This window comes from Scyliorhinus torazame, chromosome 2 (assembly GCF_047496885.1).
Source record: "Scyliorhinus torazame isolate Kashiwa2021f chromosome 2, sScyTor2.1, whole genome shotgun sequence".
NCBI classification, from domain to species: Eukaryota; Metazoa; Chordata; class Chondrichthyes; order Carcharhiniformes; family Scyliorhinidae; genus Scyliorhinus; species Scyliorhinus torazame.
In genome coordinates this window covers 298,714,310-298,739,607 of record NC_092708.1, presented here as the reverse complement: position 1 = coordinate 298,739,607, position 25,298 = coordinate 298,714,310, and the positions used below count along the sequence as shown (strand labels likewise).

General features: G+C 46.0%; 1 protein-coding gene across 7 annotated transcripts in view; it reads left to right on the top strand.

The window, feature by feature from the left end:
* mipol1 (mirror-image polydactyly 1) overlaps positions 1–25,298 on the top strand; it is a 654,701-nt gene that overhangs the window by 222,672 nt on the left and 406,731 nt on the right. For 6 of the 7 annotated variants that reach the window (XM_072488861.1, XM_072488810.1, XM_072488818.1 and 3 more), the window contains 2 exons: positions 20,898–21,033; positions 22,234–22,339. In XM_072488861.1, the coding sequence (XP_072344962.1) occupies positions 20,898–21,033; positions 22,234–22,339 (242 nt within the window). The remainder of the gene's footprint in view (positions 1–20,897; positions 21,034–22,233; positions 22,340–25,298) is intronic. The other variant, XM_072488851.1, reaches the window with a different exon arrangement.

Genomic DNA, 25,298 nt, shown 5'->3' with positions numbered 1-25,298 from the left:
GGGGGATGAATGTAATGTGACATGAATCCCAGGTCCCGGTTGAGGCCGCACTCATGTGTGCGGAACTTGGCTATAAGTTTCTGCTCGGCGATTCTGCGTTGTCGCGGGTCCTGAAGGCCGCCTTGGAGAACGCTTACCCGGAGAACAGAGGCTGAATGCCCTTGACTGCTGAAGTGTTCCCCGACTGGAAGGGAACATTCCTGCCTGGTGATTGTTGCGCGATGTCCGTTCATTCGTTGTCGCAGCATCTGCATGGTCTCGCCAATGTACCACGCTTCGGGACATCCTTTCCTGCAGCGTATGAGGTAGACAACGTTGGCCGAGTCGCACGAGTATGTACCGCGTACCTGGTGGGTGGTGTTCTCACGTGTAATAGTGGTATCCATGTCGATGATCTGGCACGTCTTGCAGAGATTACCATGACAAGGTTGTGTGGTGTCGTGGTCACTGTTCTGAAGACTGGGTAGTTTTGGTCTTCATTCACCTGAGGAAGGAGCAGCGCTCCGAAAGCTAGTGACATCGAAACAAACCTGTTGGACTTTAACCTGGTGTTGTAAGACTTCGTACTGTGCTCACCCCAGTCCAACGCCGGCATCTCCACAGCATCTGTAGGGAGAGACAAAAGTTTTGAGTCCAGATGACCAAAGGCTTTTCTGGACTCAAAACGTTAGTTCTTTCCTCTCCGGACAGATGCTGCCAGACCTGCTGAGATTTTCCAGCATTTTCTTTCTGGTTACAAAATATTCACTCTTGTCTAGATTTAATTTGTACCCCAAGAAAGACCCAAACTCCCGAAACAGCTCCAATATCCCCCCTATTGACACACTCGGTTCCGACACCTAGAGCAACAAGTCATCGGCATACAAGGACACCCTATGCTCTATTGCCCTCCGCACTATCCCTTTCCATACCCTCGGACTTCTTAACGCGATGGCCAACTGCTCAATCATGAGTGCAAACAACATGGGGTCATAGGACATTCCTGCCTGGTCCCACGGTGGAGAGAAAAGTATTCCGAGCTGATATTATTTGTGCGGACACTCGCCCTCGGCTCCTTATGTACAGTAGCTTTACCCAGTCCACAAGTCTTGGTCCAATCCCAAACCGTTCCAGAACTGCCATCAAGTACCCCCATTCTACCCAGTCAAACGCTTTCTCGGCTTCCAATGCCACAACCACCTCTGTTTCCTTCCCCTCCGCCGGTGTCATAACCGCGTTCAATACTCTCCTAATGTTTGAAAAGAGTTGCCTCCCTCTCACAAGCCCCGTCTGATCTTCACCTATCACCTTCGGGAGGCATTACTTCAGCCAGCCTGCCAGTACCTTCGCCAATATCTTTGCGTCCACGTTTAAAAATGATATGGGCCTATATGACCCACATTTCGTCGGATCCTTATCTCTTTTAAGCAACAAGGAAATCGATGCCTGCCCCAAAGTTTGTGGTACCACCCTCTTCCCTATCGCCTCCTCAAACATCCCCACCATATCTTTGAATTTTTTATAATATTCCACCTGGAAACCCATCCGGCCCTGCCACCTTCCCCGACTGCATCCTCCCAATCGCATCTTTTATCTCCTGCTCCACTCCTTCTCCCCCCCTAACCTCGGGTACTCCAGTCCATCTAGAAATTCCTGCATCTCCCGGCCTCCCCCAGGTGGCTCTGACCTGTACAACCTCTCATAGCATTCCTTAAAGATCTAATCTGGAGTTATCTCCAACTTCCCGGCCCTGTCCCGCACCTGGACAATTTAGGGGAAAAGATGCTTAAAGAAGACTCTGAATCAGAGAGGGAATTGCAGGAGGGAATTACAGAGGGAAGTGTGTCTCCAGAAAGGGAGAGAGTAAATGTTAGCTTTGGGAATGTGATGGTCAGGTCGGTCTGCTTAAAAACCCAAATATATATATTATTCATTTTTATTGGTTTGAAAATTTAGAAATGTTCAAGTGAATGAGGAATTTAATATAAAAATATTTACATTTCCAGTAGAACTCCAAAATTGAATGAGTGAACATAGTTCTAAACTTGTGTATTCTGACCAGACTATGTTGATTTTTGAATCTTCTACTTATTTAAAACCTAAACCTTTTCCTTTGTAATAGATTGCCTGCCACTACTGCAAAGAAATGTAACTGTAAGGAAGAGCAATTAATTCCCAATTGCCAAAGAAACAGTATTTTCTACTAACTTGAGCAAATATTCTTTGCTTTTTAGATTGAAGAAATGTAACGCATATGATCATTGGAGGATTCAAAATGCTGAAAAATACCTCCATAATGTTAAATCAATATTTTGAGTGGCATGCCATCAGACCCTCTAAGGAAATAAATCTTGTGGCTTGTACATTTGTATCCTTCTTGAAGAATTCATGTACCAATATTCTTAATGGTGTTGAAGGAATATTTTGTGCAGCTTTGCTTAAATTAGAAAACTGACCTGGCACATTTTCAGCCTTTTTGCTTGAAGATCATGACAGCTCCAGGAAATTCAGTAAAACGAGTATTTAAAACAAAAGTCTGGTTATTGCAAATGTTGGTGATCTCTGAAGAGACTAGTAACTCTTCCTTTACAAAAAGAAATCCAAAATCCCACTTATTTATTAGAAGAATGAAGCCAAGAGATTCCACGGTTTAAAATAATAATATCCTTTTATTGTCACAAATATGAAGTTACTGTGAAAAGCCCCTAGTCACCACATTCCGGCGCCTGTTCGGGTAAGCCAGTACGGGAATTGAACTCGCGCTGCTGGCCTTGTTCTGCATCATAAACCAGCTGTCTAGCCCACTGAGCTAAACCAGCCCTAAAACAGAATTCTCTTGTTTTCAAGCAAAAGAAACATTAGATTTGACCTTAGATAACAATCAATCAACAAAAGTTAAACATGAATTAACAGGAAAATTGTGATTGATTATAAACCATGGCAGCTAAACGTTCCAGGATTTAGATGTTTCAGGTGGGATAGAGGGGGATGTAAAAGGGGTGGAGGAGTTGTGCTATGGTTAGGGAGAATATCATATCTGTACTGCGGGAGGATACCTCAGAGGGCAGCGAGGCTATATGGGTAGAGCTCAGGAATAAGAAGGGTGCAGTCACAATGTTGGGGGTTTACTACAGGCTTCCCAACAGCCAGTGGGAGATAGAGGAGCAGATAGGTAGACAGATTTTGGAAAGGAGTAAAAGCAACAGGGTTGTTATGATGGGAGACTTTAACTTCCCCAATATTGACTGGGACTCACTTAGTGCCAGGGGCTTAGACGGGGCAGAGTTTGTAAGGAGCATCCAGGAGGGCTTCTTACAACAATATGTAGATAGTCCAACTAGGGAGGGGGCTGTACTGGACCTGGTATTGGGAAATGAGCCTGGCTAGGTGATGGAGGTTTCAGTAGGGGAGCATTTTGGGAATAGTAACCACAATTCAGTAAGTTTTAAAGTGCTGGTGGACAAGGATAATAGTGGTCCTCGGGTGAATGTGCTAAATTGGGGGAAGGCTAATTATAACAATATTAGGCGGGAACTGAAGAACCTAGATTGGAGGCGGATGTTCAAGGGTAAATCAACATCTGACAGTGGGTGGCTTCCAAATGTCAGTTGAAAGGAATTCAGGACCGGCATGTTCCTGCGAGGAAGAAGGATAAATACGGCAAATTTCAGGAACCCTGGATAACGAGAGATATTGTAGGCCTCGTAAAAAAGAAAAAAGGAGGCATTTGTCAGGGCTTGAAGGCTGGAAACAGATGAAGCCTGTGTGGAATATAGGAAAGTAGGAAGGAACTTAAGCAAGGAGTCAGGAGGGCTAAAAGGGGTCATGAAAAGTCACTGGCAAATAAGGTTAAGGAAAATCCCAAGGCTTTTAGACGTATATAAAAAGCAAGAGGGGAGCCAGGGAAAGGCGCACTGAAGGACAGGGGAGGGAATCTATGTGTGGAGCCAGAGGAAATGGGCAAGGTACTAAATGAGTACTTTGCATCAGTATTCATCAAAGAGAAGGAATTGATGGATGTTGAGTCTGGAGAAAGGTGTATAGATTGCCTAGGTCACATTGAGATCCAAAAAGATGAGGTGTTGGGCGTATTGAAAAATGTTAAGGTAGATAAGTCCCCAGAGCCTGATGGGATCTACCCCAGAATACTGAAGGAGGCAAGAGAGGAAATTGCTGAGGCCTTGCCAGAAATCTTTGGATCCTCACTGTCTTCAGGTGATGTCCCGGAGGACTGGAGAATAGCCAATGTTGTTCCTTTGTTTAGGAAGAGTAGCAAGGAAAAGCCAGGGAACTACAGGCCGGTGAGACTTACGTCACTGGTAGGGAAACTACTGGAGAGAATTCTTCGAGACAGGATCTACTCCTATTTGGAAGCAAGTGGATGTATTAGCGAGAGGCAGCACGGTTTTGTGAAGGGGAGGTCGTGTCTCACTAACTTGATAGAGCTTTTCGAGGAGATCACAAAGATGATTGATGCAGGTAGGGCAGTGGATGTTGTCTATATGGACTTCAGTAAGGCCTTTGACAAGGTCCCTCTTGGCAGACTGGTACAAAAGGTGAAGTTACACGGGATCAGAGGTGAGCTGGCAAGATGATTACAGAACTGGCTAGGTCATAGAAGGCAGAGAGTAGCAATGAAAGAGTGCTTTTCTGATTGGAGGGCTGTGACTCGTGGTGTTCCACAGGGATGAGTGCTGGGACCTTTGCTGTTCGTAGTATATATAAATGATTTGGAGGAAAATATAACTGGTCTGATTAGTAAATTTGCGGACGGCACAAAGGTTGGTGGAATTGCGGATAGTGATGAGGACGGCCAGTGGATACAGCAGGATTTAGATCGTTTGGAGACTTGGGCGGAGAGATGGCAGATGGAGTTTAATCGGACAAATGTGAGGTAATGCATTTTGGAAGGTCTAATACAAGTAGGGAATATACAGTGAATGGTGGAACCCTCAAGAGTATTGACAGTCAGAGAGATCTAGGTGTACAGGTCCACAGGTCACTGAAAGTGGCAACACAGGTGGAGAAGATAGTCAAGAAGGCATACGGCATGCTTGCCTTCATTGGCTGGGGCATTGAAAATAAAAATTGGCAAGTCATGTTGCAGCTGTATAGAACCTTAGTTAGGCCACACTTGGGAGTATAGTGTTCAATTCTGGTCGCCACACTATCAGTAGGATGTGGAGGCTTTGGAGAGGGTGTAGAAGAGATTGACCCGGATGTTGCCTGGTATGGAGGGCATTAGAACATAGAACGTAGAAAATACAGCACAGAACAGGCCCTTCGGCCCACGATGTTGTGCCGAACCTTTGTCCTAGATTAATCATAGATTATCGTTGAATTTACAGTGCAGAAGGAGGCCACTGTAGCTATGAGGAGAGGTTAAATAAACTCGGTCAGTTCTTACTGGAACGTCGGAGGTTGAGGGGCGACTTGATAGAGGTCTACAAAATTATGAGGGGCATAGACAGAGTGGATAGTCAGAGGCTTTTTCCCAGGGTAGAGGGGTCAATTACTAGGGGCCATAGGTTTAAGATGCGACGGGCAAGGTTGAGAGTAGATGTACGAGGCATGTTTTTTTACACAGAGTATAGTGGGTGCCTGGAACTCGCTGCCGGAGGGGGTGGTGGAAGCAGGGATGATAGTGACGTTTAAGGGGTGTCTTGACAGATACATGAATAGGATGGGAATAGAGGGATATGGACCCCGGAAGAGTAGAAGATTTTAGTTTCGACGGGCAGCATGGCCAGCACAGGCTTGGAGGGCCGAAGGGCCTGCTCCTGAGCTGTACTTTTCTTTGTTCTTTGTTCTAAATTACATATGAATTGGCAGATACAACTAAGATAGATCTTACAAATTGGTTGAGCAGTCCACACAGTGGGCGAGATTCTCCTCTCCCGCGCCGGTTGGGAGAATCGCCTGGGCCGCCAAAATTTCCCGGGACGCCGGTCCGACGCCCTCCTGCGATTCTCCCAAGCGGCGGGAACGGCCCCGTCGAGTTCCGCGGGCTGGAGAATCGCCGGAGACACCCAAAATGCCGATTCTCCGGCACCCCCGCTATTCTCAGGCCCGGATGGGCCGAGCGGCCAGGCCAAAACAGTGGGTTCCCCCCGGCGCCATCCACACCTGGTCGCTGCCGTCGGGAACAGCGCGGGAACGCTGGGGGCACGGCCTGCGGGGGGGGGGGGGGGGGGGGGGGGGGGGGGGGGGGAGGGGGGACCCTGCACCGGGGGGGTACCACAAATGTGGCATGGCCCGCGATCGGTACCCACCGATCGTCGGGCCGTCCTCTCTGAAGGAGGACCTCCTTCCTTCCGCGGCCCCGCAAGATCCGTCCGTCATCTTCTTGCGGGGCGGACTCAGAGAGGACGGCAACCACGCATGCGCGGGTGACGGCAGTTATGCGGCGCCGGCCGCGTCATCTATGCAGCGCCGCCTTTACGCGGCGACGAGGCCTGGCGCGTGTAGATGACGCGGCCCCGAACCTAGCCCATTGTCGGGGCCTGAATTGGTCGGGATCGGGGCTGTTTCGCGCCGTCGTGAACCTCGACGGCGTTCACGACGGCGTGGGCACTTCGGCGCGGGAGTGGAGAATCCCGCCCAGTATATAGGTACTCAAAGTCTGTCACAAAGTCCTTCAGAACTCTGCCGTCCTTGTGAGAATTTCAGCTCTCCTACGAACTAGCATGATCCCAAGTCGCCAGCACCACACAGCTAACCCATGTTCCGCAGATATGGGGCTGGGTTCTCCGTCCCGCCGCGCCACATTTCTGTTTCAGCACGCCGGCGGGATGCTCCGTTACACCGGCTGGGCAATGGGCTTTCCCATTGTGGGGCAGTCCCACGCCGTCGGGTGACCCCCGGGCCACCGGCAAAATGGATCATCCCGCCAGCGGAGAATCCAGCCCATGATCTTCACCAAAAATGGCATGTCTGCAGAACTTCTTCTAATTGGTCTGGATGATGTAGACCCACCAGTGTTGTATTTAAGTAACGGAAACAGCTCAATAATTATGCATTTGTTTATGCATAGCTTCTGGACCTGGCTTCTGTCTTCAGCTTGCCTATACTGCACCACTGAACTTATCAACTTCAGTTATTGAGCTTGGATGCCTCTCTCTACCTTTATATAGACTCAACCAGTTTCAGTCTGCTCAGATGCTTTGATTTCCTGAGAAACTTGTAGTGCCAGTTTCCTTTCTCTGTTTTTCCCCTTCTTAGTTTCTCCTTTTCAGTACTGGTCTGTCTCATTAAAACAAATACAAGGTTTGAAACTACATATTGCATCACACACAAGCTCAGAACTCTTGTTCAGTTTTGGCGACTTAAGTTGTCGCTGAGCCTGTTTTAGTTCCCACTCTCCCTGTTGAATTAAAATCTGTATAACTCAACTGCATTCTGTTAATTTTATCCCTTTCTCACACACACCATAAACATAATAATGGGAAAAGGTCTAGAGAAGTTTGAACCGGATACATTAGTTTACATGAAGACTGATGCTTGTAACTGCTGCAAAATGTTAGAAACAAACACGGAAAAGCAGAGGTGCAGACTCCCAGCAAAAAGAATCTCCTTTTAAAAAGGTGCATCAATAACTGTCTAATAAGATGAAAGAGTATAAAGGTATAGGTGACCAAACATTTCAATGGATCATTGTTACTCTGGTCTTGTTAGGATTGTGGGAATTGCAAAATTTAGTGCAACTAATAAATTGAACAATAGAAATTATAATGCGAGTTAGAATCCATGTATTTTAGCCCTGCATGAACTCTTGAAAACAATCAACTTGATGGACGAATGACTCTTTGATTTACTGTGGTTTATATGGGCTTTTGCCTAACTATGAAAGAATATTAGCTGCTTTTCCATTTTGGAATTTGGCTATCTGCTGTGTAAAAAATGTAGCTACTTTGAGTTTGGGAGCTGATCATGCTGTATTAAAAATTGTAACTCTTTAGATAAACAGAAAAGGTTCCTCAATTCCAATAAAGCCTTGCTGAACTTGGTAGTCAATCCCAGGGATCATCACACGTGGGGCTTTTCATTCTGGGTGTTCTGTCCCAGAGTTCCTGTTCTCCCCTCTCTCCCCCCTTCCTTTTGTGGTTTCTGTTGGAGGCCTTGTGGTTCCAGGGCGGGGGCGGGATTCTTCCTGTGGTTCCTCTGAGTTTCCTCCTCGCTTCCTCCCCTCTTCCCTTTGTACCTCTTCGAGTTGTGTATCTCTGCCTGCTCTCCGTCCTCTCTCACTCTTTCCCTAGTCGCTGTTGGCCTCGAACAGGTCTTGGAACTATAATGATATGTATATATGTAGATAACTAAAGGGTTAATTATTACATCTCAGTGTAACACAGCCATTAGAGGGCACCACTGGATCCCACTATAAATAAAAACTCCTCGAGGATCTTGGTCTCTCTTTTCCAACCAGGAGTGACTAGACAGTAGAGTGTAAGATAGGTAGATGACAACATAGTTTAGCACGTGTAGTTTGAATTCGTTAATACTTTAATATAAATTACTTGATTACTAGTTATAGTTCTGTGGAGTGTGCAAACTCAATATTCATCAATCGTTACTCAAATTAGTTTGCTTTAAGTTGAAGACTCGTGGTTTCTTCAAATCACAGCATCAGACCATTCTGGATAAGAAGCAAAGAGTAACGATAGATATTACCAAAAGAATAATATAACATAGTACCAAGATTTTGGCTACAGAAAAAGCTAGTAATCTCGTAAGATAAGAAAAAAGTAAAAAGCTACCATCTATTTGACTGGTGAAGCAACATCTTCCGATTGCATAACTTTGAAGAGTCCCAGCTCGATGGACAAAGCTTAAGTTCCTCGACATCTAAGGATCACCGGTAACCTAAATGTAAACTGTCATTTATTCAAACAGCAAGTTCAGATTTATCTAGAAGCTTCTGACTTAACTAATGCAACAGATGCTCATAAAACTGCTCTGCTATTACCTATGGTTGGTCCACATGCAATTGAGATCTACAATTCTTTTCAGTACACAGCGGGTCAAGACAAAACAAAGTTTGATGTAATTTAAAAAAAATTTGATAGCCACTGTAAAATTCAAACTAATGAAATATTTGAGCGGTACATATTTAAGAAGAGATTACAAAACAAAGGTGCAACGTTTAACAGCTTTGTAACTGACCTAATACTGCTAGCACAATCTTGTAACTTTACCGCACTTAATGAATCGATGATTCGTGACCAAATAGTGGTTGACATTAATAAGCTATTTTATTGAGGTATTTTGGCATATTAGACAATGACATTGTATAGCAAGTAACACATAGTGCAAACCACGACTCCATTCACGCAAGGACCTGCCTAAACCACCCTCTACTCTACACTACCCTAGCCCCCCCTCCCCTGCTGACAATTAATTCTCTGCGATGAAGTCAATGAATGGCTGCCACCTCCGGGCGAACCCCGATAGTGAACCTCTCAAGGCGAACTTCACCTTTTCTAGTGACAAATCCCAAATTTCTTTACCCGTCAGTCTGGCCTCAAATAAAAGTCGAGATGGATTTGCAGGTACAGCATTAGTTATTTTATTTGACTTGCAAGCCTTTCTCAATTCACAGCAAGTACAAAGCACATCTTGCTTCGTACATCTCTGGAATCAAGTGAGTCTGTAGGACAAAGGGATCTCTACTACTCACACAACTGGCATCAAGTTTCACATACACGATTCCCATAGGTCACCCTATACCCCTCCTAACCTATCCATACACTCTAATTGGCTCACTTCCAATCCCTTCCTCTGGCCCCTATTACCCAGCATCCTTTTCTCCTCCTTTGGTGGACACACCTCCTCCTTACTTTGCCATGCGGTCTGAAACCCTTTGTCTGTGAACTCACCAGAATGAGACTGGCCTATCTCTACATTACAGTAACTAATATCTCTAAAGTAACTATTTTATATCACATTCGTCACTAGAACCGAGAAAGCTCGCCATGTCCGATAGCCATTCTTCGGTCTTCGGGGGCTTTGAGTCCCTCCATGCCAACAGTATTCGTCGCCAGGCTACCAGGGAAGCAAAGGCCAAGACATCGGCCTCCTTCTCCTCCTGGACTCCCGGGTCCTCCGACACCCCAAAGTTTGCTACCTCAGGACTCATTACCACCCCAGTTTTCAAAACCCGGGACATGATGTCCGCGAATCTCTGCCAGTACCCCTGAGTCTAGGGCATGATCAGAACATGTGCACGTGATTAGCTGGCCCACCAGCGCATCTGGCACACTTGTCCTCCAGCCGGAAAAATGTACTCATCCGGGCCACCGTCATGTGGGCCCGGTGCACGACCTTAAACTGGATCAGACTGAGCCTGACACACGTTGCGGTCGTGTTTACTCTGCCCAGAACTTCTGCCCAAATGCCGTCCTCCATCCCCCGCCCCCCCGAGCTCCTCCTCCCACTTAAGCTTCAGATCATCAGTCTGTGTATCCTCTGCTCCCATTAGTTCTTTGTAAGTATCTGAGACTCTACCCTCACCTACCTCTCCCCTAGAAACTACCCTGTCCTGCCTCCCCTTTGGCGGGAGGCGTGAGAAGGACGCTTCCAGTCTGCGCATGAAATCCCGCACCTGTCGGTATCTAAAGTCATTCCCTCCCACCAGCCCAAACTTCTCGTCCAACACCCTCCTACTCGGAAAGCTCCCTTCCAGGAAAAGATCACCCACCCTCACAATCCCCACCCTCAGCCACAGTCGATACCCACCGTCCATGTTCCCCGGGGCAAATCGGTTATTGCTGCAGATTGGGGTCCACACCGATGCTCTCACTTCCCCTATATGCCTCCTCCATGGCCCCAGATCCGCAAAGCCGCCACCACTATAGGCCTGGTGGAGTACCGCGCCGGCGGGAGCGGCAGAGGCGCCTTAACCAGGGCCGCCAAACTGGTGCCCCCGCAAGAAGCAATCTCCATCCGCTCCCAGACCGACCCCGTGCCCACCATCCATTTCCTTATCGCTGTGTTGGCCGCCCAGTAGTAGTTGCTAAAGTTCGGCAACGCCAGCTCCCCGTCCCCTCTGTTCCTTTCGAGCATCACCTTCCTCACCCATGGGGACTTCCCCGCCCAGACAAATCCCAGGATAATTTTATTCAGCCTCTTGAAGAAGGACCTCTGGATGAAAATGGGGAGACACTGAAATATGAACAAGAATCTTGGGAGAATCGTCATCTTCACAGTCTGCACCCTCCCCGCTAGTGACAGCGGGAGCGCATCCCAACTCCGAAACTCCTCCCTCACTCGTTACACCAATCAGGACAGGTTGAGGTTATGCAACCTGCCCCAGTCCTGTGCCACCTGTATCCCCAAGTATCTAAAGCTTTCCCCCACCAGCCTGAACGGCAACCCCTTCAGCCTACTCTCCTGCCCCCTCGCCTGAATTATGAACAACTCACTCTTAGCCATGTTCAATTTATATCCTGAAAACCGGCCAAATTCTCTCAGGATTTCCATGATGCCGTCCATCCCCGCCATTGGGTCCGCTACGTATAACAACAGGTCATCCGCGTATAACGAGACTTTATGTTCCACTCCCCCCCCCCCCCCCGGACCAGCCCTTTCCAGTCCTTTGACGCCCTTAGAGCCCCCATCCGGGGACATCATGATCACATTAAGCAGCCTTCTTAGATTGGCCACCAGTTGCCTAATCTTTCCGAACCCTGTTTGGTCCTCCGCAATTATGTCCGGTACACAGTCCTCAATTCTAGTCGCCAAGATCTTGGCCAGTAACTTAGCGTCTGCGTTCATCAAAGAGATCGGCCTATAAGACCCACAGGCCTCCGGGTATTTATCCCGTTTCAGAATAAGCTAAATAGTGGCCTGCGACATCGTCGGGGGTATGACCCCCTCTGTCTCTTGCCTCGTTAAAAATCCTGACCGGCACCGGCCCCACTGTCTCAACAAACTTTTTGTAAAACTCCACCGGATGCCCATCCGGCCCCGGGGCTTTACCCGACTGCATGACCTTCAGGCCCCCCAGTACCCCTTTGATCCCAACCAGGGCCCCCAGTCCGTCTACCAACCCCCTACCCACTCTTGGGAAGGTCAGTCCGTCCAGGAATCGTCTCATCCCCTCCGGTCCCCTGGGGGGGTTCCGAAGTGTTTAGCTTACTTTAAAAGTCCCTAAACACCTTGTTCAACCCTGCCGGGTCCCCCACCAGATTTCCCTCCCCATCCGCTATCCTTCCTATCTCCCTAGCCATTTCTCTCTTCCTTAGTTGTTGCGCGAGCATTCTGCTGGCCTTCTCTCCATGCTCATATATCGCGCCTTTTGCCTTTCTAAGCTGCTCTACAGCTTTGCCTGTAGTCAGCACCCCGAACTCGGCCTGCAGCCTCTGTCGTTTCCTGAGGAACTCTGGCCTCGGGGATTCCGCATAGCTCCTGTCCGTCCGTAAAATTTCCTGAACCAGTCGGTCCGTTTCTGCCCTGTCTGTACTAGGCTGGAGAAGACGGTGGAGGAGCAGAGAGACTTTCAAGGCCCTGCCTTCAGTGCCTCCCAGAGCACTACTGCTGAGACTTCTCTGGTATCATTTACCTTCAGGTAATTCTGCATGCATCTCCTGAGTCTCTCACACACTGCCTCGTCCGCTAGCAATCCAACTTCCAGCCTCTGTTGTGAGCGCTGGAAGCTATCCTTACAAATCCGTAGGTCTATCCAGTGCAGAGCATGGTCCGATATGGTAATTGCTGAATATTCTGCCCCACCATCCCGGACAGCAAATCCCCACTCATGACAATTCGGGAATACACCTTATGGACGTGGGAGTAGTACGAAAACTCCCTCGCTGACGGCCGGCTAAATCTCCACGGATCAGCTCCCCCCATTTGCTCCATGAACCCGCTCAGTTCATTTGCCATTGCTGGCAAACTGCCCGTTTTTGAAGATGACCGATCCAGGCTCGGGTCCAGGACTGTGTTGAAGTCCCCACCCATGATCAGTTTGCGTGAGTCCAAGTCGGGGATCTTCCCTAGCAACCTCCTGATAAAATCCACATCATCCCAATTAGGGGCATACACACTGACCAAGACTACTCTCACCCCTTCGAGCTTACCCTAACCATAACGAATCTGCCGCCCCCGTCCGCAACTGTACCCTCCGCCTCAAACTTTTATTAATCAGGATCGTGACCCGCCTAGTCTTAGTGTCGAGCCCCGAATGAAAGACCTGGCTAACCCAGCCCTTCCTCAACCTCACCTGGTCTGCCACTTTGAGGTGCGCCTCCTTCGGCATGACTACGTCCGCCTTGAGAACCCGCAAATGCGCGAACACACGCACCCTCTTCACTGGCCCATTTAGCCCTCTAACATTCCAGGTGATCAGCCTAGTTGGGGGGCATTTTGCCCCCCCCCCCCTTTGCCGATCGGCCATTCCCTTTCCTTGCCCAGCCCCCCAGCCATGTGTCTCGCTTCCTCTGGCCCGCCTCCTGGCCGGCTCCACCCATGACCTCCTCACTGTTGCCATGTCCAGTTTCCATCTTCGTCAGGAGATCAACTCTCCCCCCCCCCCCCCCCCCCCCCCAGTAAAACCATCCTACCACCCAATCCATGCTCTAGTCTAACTGTATGAATCCCCCCCACCTGGCTTCTGTTGACTAGCCCACCCAGCTAGCCTGGTGGCTCCCCGCTTCGGTGCCAGCGCGTCTCTCACCCATTGTTCCCTGGCTCCCCTCCCCCCGGCTCATCCATACTACTTCCCCAAACCAGCCCTGCTTAAACACATACGCCATACAAGTCAAAGACACCCCTACAATAGTGCAATTTAGATCAAACAGATAGAGATGAGAAGTACCAGGCACGCTCAACCCTTCCCCTCCACACACAGAAAAAGATTGCAAAAAATTCCCCCAAGACTCCCATCATAACCACACCTTTTTAGCTATTTTATTTTTTATTTTCCCCCTACCAAACAACCACCCCAAAAAAGAAACATTTAGGGAAACCATGAAGAAGAACAAGAAAAACACATCACAACCAAAATACATCAACCTAAAAAGGTCGAAAAAACAAAAAGAACGGATCCAAGCATGCAGACATCTCTCAAAGCGAGAGAGAAACAAAATAGACTTAACAGTTCTACCATGAGTCCAAGAGTCCTCAGCTCAGAGCCAGCCCTTGCTTAACAAAGTCCATCGCCTCCTCGGGTTCCTCAAAATAGTGGTGCTGGCTCTCACACGTAACCCACAGTCGTGCCGGAAAAAGCAGCCCGAATTTCACCTTGTTCTTGTACAAAATCTCCTTCACCTGCCTGTAGCCTCCCCTCCTCCTGGCCACCTCGGTGCTCAGGTCTTGGTAAATACGCAGGGTGCTATTGTCCCATGTACAGCTTTGTGTGCTCTTGGCCCATTGCAGAACCCGCTCCTTGTCCAGGTGCTTGTGGAACCGGACCACCATCGCTCGTGCGGGACCCCCTCGTCGTGGCTACCTCACCTGCACTCTGTGTGTCCTGTCCACCACCGGCGGGCGAGGGAACACCTCGTTCCCCAGCAGTTTCTGAAACATACCCTCCACATACGCGGCGCATCCATCCCCTCAGCCCCCTCCGGGAGGCCAACAATTCTTACATTCTGCCGGCGAGATCTGTTGTCCAGGTCCTCCAGCCTTTCCAGGAGCATTTTTTGCTGATCCCTCAGCCTCCGAATCTCCACGTCCGCCACCGTTTGAAAGTCTGTCTGCTCCTCCACCATCGTCTTCAGCTTCTGGAGCTTCTCAGCCTGATCATTTAGTCTTTTTTCCAATCGGTCCATCGACTTCTGGAGCGGCTGGAGGGGACTCAGCAACGGTAATGCCATTGAATATCAAGAGGCAATGGTTAGATTCCCTCTTTTTTTAAATGGTAGGTGTCTGCAACTTGTGTGGCATGAATGTCAACTGTCAGCCCAAGCCTGGATATTGTCCAGGTCTCGTTCTATTTGGATATCCCTGCTTCAGTGTCTGAAGAGTCGCAGATGGTGTTGAACATTGTGCCATCAACAACAAACATTCCCACTTCTGATCTTGTGAAGGAAGGAACGTCCTGGATGAAGCAACTGAGGATGGTTGGGCCTAGGACATTTACCCTGAGAAACTCCTGCAGTGATATCTTGGAACTGAGATGATAACCATCTTCCATTGTGCTCAGTATGACTCCAACCAGTGGAGAGATTCCCATAGACTCCAGTTTTGTTGGGGCTCCTTGATGCCATACTCCGTCAAATGCGGCCTTGATGCCCAGGGCAGTCACTCTCACCTTACCTTACCTCTGGAGTTGAGCTCTTTTGTCATTGTTTGTCGTTGAACTAAGGCTGCAATGCGGTCTTGAGCTAAGTGGCCCTGGCAGAAACCAAACTGGGCATTAGTTAGCAGTTTATTGCTAAGTGTGTGCCACTTGATGGCACTGTTGATGACCTCTTCCATGACTTTATTAATGTTCGACTGTTGGCTGGGTTGGATTTATCCTGCTTCTTGTGTACAGGACATACCTGGGCAATTGTGCACATTTCTGGGTAGATGCCGGTGTTGTAGCTGTACTGGTATTCATCTAAAAATAAAGTTATAATAGGATAATATATTAATTATAGGGAGCTTTGCTTACGAACAGTACATGCAATTTATAAAACATTACCAATTAGAAATAATGCAGCATTTGTCATCTGAATTGTTGCCCTCCTCAGAAGTAGGACACAGATTTCAACCATAAGTCTAGTACAATGAGTTCTCGTCTTGATGAAGATGAGTAGGGGAAAAATCATTAAGTAAATCACAACACGTCATTCGTACACATCCTTTAGCCCAGGACATGATTGGCAGAAGACTAAAATGATGCCGCTTTCTTGCCCTTTCAAAGGTGGGAATCAATATGGAAGGAAGAAAGATGCATTTTGAACAGTAGTGTAAGTTGTCGGCACCAAGTAGCGAATAATTCAGCTGTTGGCACCAAGCAGCAAATAATTCAAGGCTACATTGAAAATTTTCTTTTTTGACACTTTGTGCCTTAACTCTAATTTCAGAAGAGAATGCATACTATTTGATACCTTGTACTGCAGTGGATTATTGTTGCTGGTTATTGTGCCAGTTAACAGAATGTTTAATACCAAATTGAGCTGCATTGCATCCATGAAGAGGTAGCCAAAGTGTTTGTTTCACCTGGAATCGTCACAAATAAGGGAATTCATTTTCAACTGGTCTGTTTGGGCAGAATTTAAATCAGGGTACCAAAGTGTTGTTCTATTGTGCTGCCTATTCCGCAGGGCTAAAGCTTTTTAATTGAAAAATCATCATCTCAATTTTCACTGGAGAATGTTGAAGTTTTTTGCATGCTTTGCGCTGTGATGTGAAGGAGATAACTGGCAAATCTAAGAACTTAGCCATTATGCCTGTTGTAGGTAAATTGTAATGTATAACGTTATTTGTGTCAGTTTGGTTGAATTGGTAAGGCTACTGTTTTAAACTGAGAACGTTGCGGGTTCAAACCTTACTGCAGATTTTTACTGTATCAGTCTGGATTTTCATTCTGATAATGTTGAGAAAGTTCTGTGTTGTCATTCAATGGTCGTACTTGTGGCTTTTATGTTTGCTGTTCATGGCATTTATTGTCCGTGTGGTAATATGCATCACTGTATATACACAAGAGGTTATTGTAAATACACTACAACTAAGTAAACACTAGAGGGAGCACTGGAGATGTTGTGACATGCAGACATACAGCTAATGAACACATGGAATAGGACACAACCAATGAGCAATCAAGACACCCAGAAGTGACACTACCACAAGGGGGCAACCCATACAAAAAAACAGGACACACATGCTCTGTCTCTTTCCACAGACAGACACTTCGAGAGAAGGACAGGGGCGGATCAGAAGCATCACACCCACCACGTGGCTTAGAGCAGACAAGTTAGTTAGACTGAGTTACTATAGCAAGATTAGCAGGAGAGTCGAACTCATAGAGAACTGTGCTAATGGTTCAATAAATCATATTGAACTTACTGCAAAGTCTGGAGTATCTTTTGGTCAAAGCTGCATCGAGTTGCAGCCTGTGTTATCCCAGAGTACATAACACATCTGTCCGGTGGATCTAGAGTCAAGGCCACATTGAAAATTTTAATTCTTGACACTTTGCTTTCTGCATTTCAGAATTCAAATGTGTGCATTTTCTATGTAGTTACTTCGAATATACAGGCTAAGTTGGATGCTAACCTTAAATCATGTACATTATTAACAAAATTGTTAACAAAATTTTACATTTGCTTCTTAATTTGAGCCTAAAAATTACACTCATATTTAGTTGATATTTCTCAATATGCTCTTTTAAAATATACATTCCTATTTATTTTAAAGAGTTGAACCTGTATGGGTAGAGTTGAGAAATACCAAGGGACAAAAAACATTTGTGGGTTTCATATGGACCCCCCAAACTGCAGCAGTGGTGAGGTTGGGAATGGCATTAAACAGGAAATTAGAGATGCATGTAACAAGGGAGTATCGGTGATCACGGGTGATTTTAATCTTCACATAGATTGGACAAATCAAATTAGCCAGAATGCCTTAGAGGAGGAATTCCTGGAGTGTAGACGGGATGGTTGTCTTGACCAATATGTGGAGGAACCAACTAGAGAGCAGGCCATCTTAGACTGGGTACTGTGTAATGAGAAGGGAATCATTGCCAATCTGGCTGTATGAGACCCCATGGGGATGAGCGACCATAACATGATAGAATTTTTTATCAAGATGGAGAGTGAAGTAGCTGATTCGGAGACTAAGGTGCTGACTCTTAATAAAGGGAACTATGAGGATATGAGGCGTGAGTTGGCCGTGATAGATTTGGGAGAGTTACTTAAAGGGATGACAGTGGATAGACAATGGCAAACATTCAAGGGGGAACTACAGCAACTGTTCACTCCTGTCTGGCACAAAAGCAAAAGGGGTAAGAGAGCCAATCCATGGCTTACAAAGGAAATTAGAGATAGTATCCGATACAAGGAAGAAGCATACAGATTGGCCAAGAAAGATAATAGGTCTGAGGATTGGGAGCAGTTTAGAATTCAGAAGGACAAAGGGATTGATTAAGAAGGGGAAAGTACAGTACGAAAGGAAGCTTGCAGGGAACATAAAGATTGACAGTAAGAGTTTCTATAGAAATGTGAAGAGAAAGAGATTGGTAAAGAGAAATGTTGGCCTCCTACAGGCAGAAACAGGGGAATGCATAATAAGGGACAAAGAAATGGCTGAGCAATTGAATACATACTTTGGTTCTGTCTGCACAAATGAGGACACAAATCAGATCCCAGAAATGTTGGAGAATGAAAGGTTTAGTGAGAGGGAAGAACTGAGGGAGATCAACATTAGTAGAGAAATGGTGCTGGGAAAATTGATAGGATTGAAGGGGGATTAGTCCCCAGGGCCTGAGAATCTGCATCCGAGAGTGCTTAAGGAGGTGGCTCTGGAAATAGTGGATGCATTGGTGATCATCTTCCGGGATTCTATAGACTCTGGAACTGTCCCGGCAGATTGGAGGGTAGCTCACGTCACTCCGATATTCAAAAAGGGAGGTAGAGAGAAAGCAGGGAATTATAGACCAGTAAGCCTAACATCGGTCGTGGGGAAAGTGCTTGAATCCATTATCAAGGACTTTATAGCGGAACATTGAGAAAGTAGTAGCAGGATCAGTCAGACTCAACATGGATTTATGAAGGGAAAATCATGCTTGACAAATCTGTTGGAATTCTTTGAAGTGGTAACCAGTACAGTTGACAAGGGGGAGCCAGTCGATGTGGTATATTTGGACTTTCAGAAGTAGTTTGACAAAGTCCCGCAGAAGAGATTATTATGCAAATTTAAAGCACATGGGATTGGGAGAAATGTATTGAGGTGGATAGAAAACTGGTTGGCAGAGAGGAAACAAAAGAGTAGGGATTAATGGGTCCTTTTCAAATTGGCAGGCAGTAACTAGTGGGGTACCACAGGGACCGGTGCTGGGACCTCAGCTATTCACAATATATCTTAATGATTTGGATGAGGGAACAAAATGTAACATCTCAAATTTGGCAGATGATACCAAATTATTTGGGAGGGTGAATTGTGACAAGGATTCAGGGATCCTACAGCACGTTCTGGACAAGTTGGGCGGGTGGGCAAATCAACGGCAGATGCAGTAGAATTTGGATAAGTGTGAGGTTATTCACTTTGGAAGCAAAAACAGGAAGGCAGATTACTGCCTGAATGGTTGTAAATTGGGAGAGGGGAGTGTGCAGCGGGACCTGGGTGTCCTTGTGCATCATTCGCTGAAGGTAAGCATGCAGGTGCAGCAAGTGGTAAAGAAGGCTAATGGTATGTTGGCCTTCATTGCGAGAGGTTTCAAGTATAGAAGCAGGGATGTGTTGCTGCAATTGTACAGGGCCTTGGTGAAGCCACACCTGGAGTATTGTGTGCAGTTTTGGCCTCCTTCTCTGAGGAAGGATGTTCTCGCTCTCGAGGGAGTGCGCGAAGGTTTACCAGACTGATTCCAGGGATGGCGGGACTGTCATATGAGGAGAGATGACTAGATTGGGATTGTTCTCGCTGGAGTTCAGAAGAATGAGGGGGGATCTCATAGAGACTTATAAAATTCTAACAGGACTAGACAGGGTAGATGCAGGGAAGATGTTACCAATGATGGGTGTATCCAGAGCCAGGGGTCACAGTCTGAGGATTCAGGGTAAACCATTTCGGACAGAGATAAGGAGAAATTTCTTCACCCAAAGAGTGGTGAGCCTGTGGAATTCATTACCACAGGAATGAAATGAAATGAAAATCGCTTATTGTCACGAGTAGGCTTCAATGAAGTTACTGTGAAAAGCCCCTAGTTGCCACATTCCGGCGCCTGGTCGGGGAGGCTGGTACGGGAATCGAACCGTGCTTGCTGCTGGCCTGCCTTGGTCTGCTTTAAAAGCCAGCGATTTAGCCCAGTGTGCTAAACCAAGTAGTTGATGCTAAAACTTTGAATATATTCAAAAGTCGGCTGGATATAGCACTTGAGGAGAAAGGGATCAAAGGCTATGGGGAGAAAGCAGGATTAGTCTGTTGAGTTGGATAATCAGCCATGATCGTGATGAATGGCGGAGCAGGCTCGAAGGACCAAAAGGCCTCCTCCTACTCCTATCTTCTATGTAACCTCTGTGTTTTTTGAAAAGCGCTAACGTGTTAAATGTCCGCAAATACCAGCTGTAATTCCTAGGCTTTGGTTTTAAAATAAGTAATTGAGAATATGGTATGGCATAAAAGGAGGTTTTCACTGCAGTAACTAGAAGTGAGAAGCAGGAGATGGGGAAGAGGTGAAAGGGTATACCCATTAGGAATCAAATATTAGTAACAGCCTGCTAAATCTTTCTTCCATTAATTGAAATGGCCTGGTTTTTCCTTTCAGCTGTGCATTCAGTGACAAATCTACCTCAAAATGTTTACTGCTCATTCATATCCTTGCTTCCCAAAATACAAGGAAAGAGGCAGAAAGGCACAAGTATTTCCAACAAATGGTCAAGAATTCTGGTAGTAATGGTAATTCTGTAAGAAAATAAGTTATTCCAACATTCTATTTTGATATTATACTTATCTAGAAATATTTTAAGGTCAGGCATATACTTTACCCAATATTATATTACCACGAGGCATCTTTACATTTGAGGACATCATATCAACTTTTAATTTTTCATCCTTTGCTTTCCAAAAGCAGTACTTGTAATATATGCTCCACACACACAAAGTCCCAAGAGATTAAGATTATCATGCTTTAGAATAACTAGGCTCACTTTATATGCAGCCATTATTTGCACAATTCAAGTCTTCAATCAAAAAGGTATCATGAGCTCCCAAACTAAATTTTGTGCATTCAAGTGAACTTTGAGCCCCACTAAATGATTTTTGTCTTTGATTTGTAACAGCAGAGCTGAAAACAGAGGTAGTAATACACTAGATGACCGTTTCACCCCAGGTCAAATTACCAAACTCTCAGATGATAACAGGAGAATAACACTCCTATTGAAAGAGTTGAATGCTGTGGCAGAATCGAATAAAAAGGTATGTCCTTTAGATTTTTAAAATTGTGCTTTGTGTTTGTGGCATTCAGGATTGTATTTAATCCAACATTTTCCTCGCTCTTCTAAGAAAGGTTGTCTTTGTTATGTGGAAATGAAAAATGAATGAATTTATCATTTAAGTGTTATCGTACAGGTTGAGCATCCCTTATCCGAAATTCTGAAAACTGAAAAATTCCAAAATCCGCACATTTTTTCGAATGCGCAGCACATGCGTAACCCCCAATATGTGCTGCACACGTGCAGTTCCCAACGTTCCACATATGCCCATTTCCCAACATGCACTGCACATGCACAGTTCCCAACACGCATGCGCAGTTCCTAACGTTCCACATATGTGCAGTTCCCGATGCGCACCGCACATGCGCATCTGCACAGTATATTCCAAAATCCGAAAAATTCCAAAATCCGATACATATGTGGCCCCAAGCATTTCAGATAAGGGATTTTCAACTAATATTTTCATTTTTATCAGGTTGCACATGAAGTATTTTAAGATTTCTCGATTCTGCAATTATTGACACTGTGCTAACTACTGAAATTTTATTACAGCATTTGACTGCCACTTCCAGACCTACTGGCAAAGGTGGCTCCAGATCCTCATTAACAGTCTTGTTCTTAATTAACAGCTGCTGAAATTTAGCGTGTCTGATCTAAACAGTCCTAACTTACTTCAAGATATGAATTTATGCATTACAAGGTCACTTTTCTCATAGCTTTAAAGTGCGGACTAAAATGTACAATGTAATTCAAATCCATGTTCCATTCTGGACCCACAGTAAGACAACTTTGAAAAAATGTGCCACTGAATTTGCATAACATCCCTTTGGTATCAGTAGATTGATCTGATAAGTAAATGTATGCTTAATAATTTTCACTGCGTAACTGAAAGTCAAATATTTGTATTTATCGGGTTAACTAATTTCAGGGGATAGCTGATGTTAGAATGTTACTTGATACTGTTAAATGTCTACCGTTGCTGAAAATAACAAGTTATGTGCAAATACTGGATACGTTTAATTATTTATATTGTTACTTGCCTTTGGAAATATTAATTTCAATCTTGCACTTATTCCATGAAGGCTGCTAACTTCAAATATTAATCTATTGATCTGTAATCAAAAATGGTATGCATGACTTGAGCTTTAAATATATAAAACATATTATATGTTTATACTTTTAGCTTCAGGATAAACTCTCAGAAAAAGAGCGTGAATTGGAAGTTCTGAAACTTGACACCGAATTACAAGAAAAAGCAGTAGAAGCCAAAATAGCTGAAAAGGCTACAGGTACTTTTTGCGTGGAATTACAATGGTTTGCTGAATGAAGGTATAAAAAGCTATTGCAATTTGACATTAGCGAACGTCTGCTGCGTTTACTAAAGGTGTGAGGATTTCATGTTTGTGGCACTTTTAAGTGACATATAAAATAAGTAACTCTGGGATCCTGGTACCAGCATTCTGGACAGCTTGACTTGAATTCATACTGATATTGGCATTAAATGCATTGTTAACACCATGTCAATTCAATCACAAAAGAAGCTGTTTGTTTTGTTGAAAGGCCTTGAGTCAACAAGGGAGAATAATGATTACCAGTGCCTTTACCCTCCATCCAGCAGTTCAAACATTGCTTATTGTTTTAACTGGTTCAAAGCATCACCGCATCCTTTGTTTTGATGTATTCACACTTATCTGGAACTGAACCCATTCTTTCAGAAGTACCACGAAACCAACAATATGATTAGTTGAAGACAGGTATTTGATGTTCAGATTTAATTATTTTATAACCTAACCTGATAGTTCAATGAAAGTTTGATTTTATTTAAAGATGCAATTTTCCCTGGCACCTCATAATACTTAAGCTTTCAATTTGTAGTTATTAGTGTTTGTAAAAGATAAATTTAAAAATTAATCATAAAATCCCTACGGTGCAGAAGAATCCATTCGGCCTATCGATTCTGCAACAGCCCTCTGAAAGAGTACCCCACCCAGATCCAAACGCCACACACTCCTTGTAACTTCACTTAGGGCCAATTTAGCATAGCCAATTACCTAACTTGCACACCTTTGGACTGTGCGAGGAAACCGTAGCTCCCGGAGGAAACCCTTGCAGACATGGGGAGAAAGTGCAAACTCCACGCAGACAGTCACCCGAGGTCAGAATCGAACCCGTGACCCTGGCGCTGAGAGGCAGCAGTGCTAACCACTGTGCCACAGTGCCTTTTTCTCTTTTCATCCACATCGATTCTACTGAAACTATGGCCGCGATTCTCCAAAATGGAGACAAAGTCCCGACGCCGGAGTGAAACCCGGAGTGTTTCACTCCGGCGTCGGAGCCCTCTCCCAGCCCCCTATTCTCCCGCCCCCGGGGGGCTAGGAGCGGCGTTGCGTATTTTACGGCGCTGGGCCTTGGCAGCCGGCATCGCGTAAATGACGTCACCCGCGCATGCGCGGTTGCCGTCCTCCCCAAGGCCGCCCCGCAAGAAGATGGCAGATGGATCTTGCGGGGCGGCGGAGGAAAGGTGGTCCTCCTTTAGAGAGCCGGCCCGCCGATCGGTGGGCACTGATCGCGGGCCAGACCCCATCGGAGGCCCCCTGGTGCAGGCACCCCCCCCCCCAGCGTTCCCGCGCAGTTCCTGCCGGCAGCGATCAGGTGTAAATAGCGCCAGCGGGAAGCTGTCGTGTTGGGGCGGCCGCTCGGCCCATCCGGGCCGGAGAATCGCCGCTCGCCTTTTGCGAGCGGTGGTTCTCCGAGCGGCCAGGCGCGATTCTCGCGGCGCTGGTTTGGGGGGCGTGGGCGAATCGCGTGCGGGTGTCGGGGCAGCGTGGCGGGACTCGCGTGGCGTCCCGGCGATTCTCCCACCCGGCGTGGGGGGGGGAGAATTCCGCCCATTATGTGTAAATGGTTAAGGTTGGGCTCGACAAAGAATGACAGAATGGCCTTTTTATGAATAAGAATCTTTTGTAATTAATATGGTGCGGCTTTACCAACATTCTTATTGACTTTTTGCAAAAAGGAATATCCTGGAATTAAAATTAAAATTAGTTCAATTAAAATAGAGGTAAAACACGCAGCTTTATGTTTATCAGCGATAATTTTTTAAAAATGCTGCATTGTATGATGAATGTTTTTTTATAATAGTCATTGAAACTTTAAAATATGGGATGAAGCCTTATTTATTTGAATTTTTAAGTCATATTTGTTCAAAGCTTAAAGGCCAATTTTCCATTAGTTATTAATTGATTGAATAGCAAAATGTTTCTCTGTTCCTTTGCTAGACACAATAGGCTGCATTTTGCTCCATATCCCTGCCTGAAATTACGACCATTGTGTAAATGTTCAGAAAATGGGGTAGGGAGGTTTCCTGCTGCCTCTCTGCCCCAACATAAATTTCCTTCCCCTTATCCCCATTGGGACCACTACTGATCACTCCCTTCTCTGCTTGCAATATACAAATACTAGTGGAGAGACAGGAACTGAGTCAACGGAGCATTCTTCTTTCATCTGAAATTTTATTGTCACTTCCCGGGACCACTCAAAGAAAGGTACCAGTAGTAATAACCTCTGACAGAGGGACATAGCCTAGTATAGATCTTCTCTCCTTCCACTTTAGTCTTGGGCACTTAACAGATGTAGGCCTCAGTATCTGCAACTAAACATGTCGATTTGTTCAGCTTAGTAGTTCTTCAGCTTCTTTAAATTTCCTTGCAGCATTGCCTGATTATCTTCATCAGCACTGGTGAGCTTCCGCTTGCAAAGATGATCCCACCACGGTCCAGTGATCCATCTCAAATGGACCATCAAGTTGTTGATGGCTGAGGTCAAAAGCATGAAGTCCTTCTGCCCCAAACAGGAAAATATAACCCATACTGTCACAGAATCACAGAATAATACAGCGCAGAAAAGGCTGTATCGAGTCTGCACCGACGCATGAAGAACAGCTGACCTGCCTACCTAATCCCATTTGCTAGCACTTGACCCATAGCCTTGAATGTTATGCTGGGCCAAGTGCTCATCTAGGTACTTTTTAAAGGATGTGAGGCAACCCGTCTCTACCACCCTCCCAGGCAGTGCATTCCAGACCATCACCACCCTCTGGGGAAATTGTTTTTCCTCAATTCTCCACTAAACCTCCTGCCTCTAACCTTGAACTTGTGTCCCCTCGTAACAAACCCTGCAACTAAGGGGAACAGCTGCTCCCTATCCACCCTGTCCATGCCCTCATAACCTAGTACACCTCAATCAGGT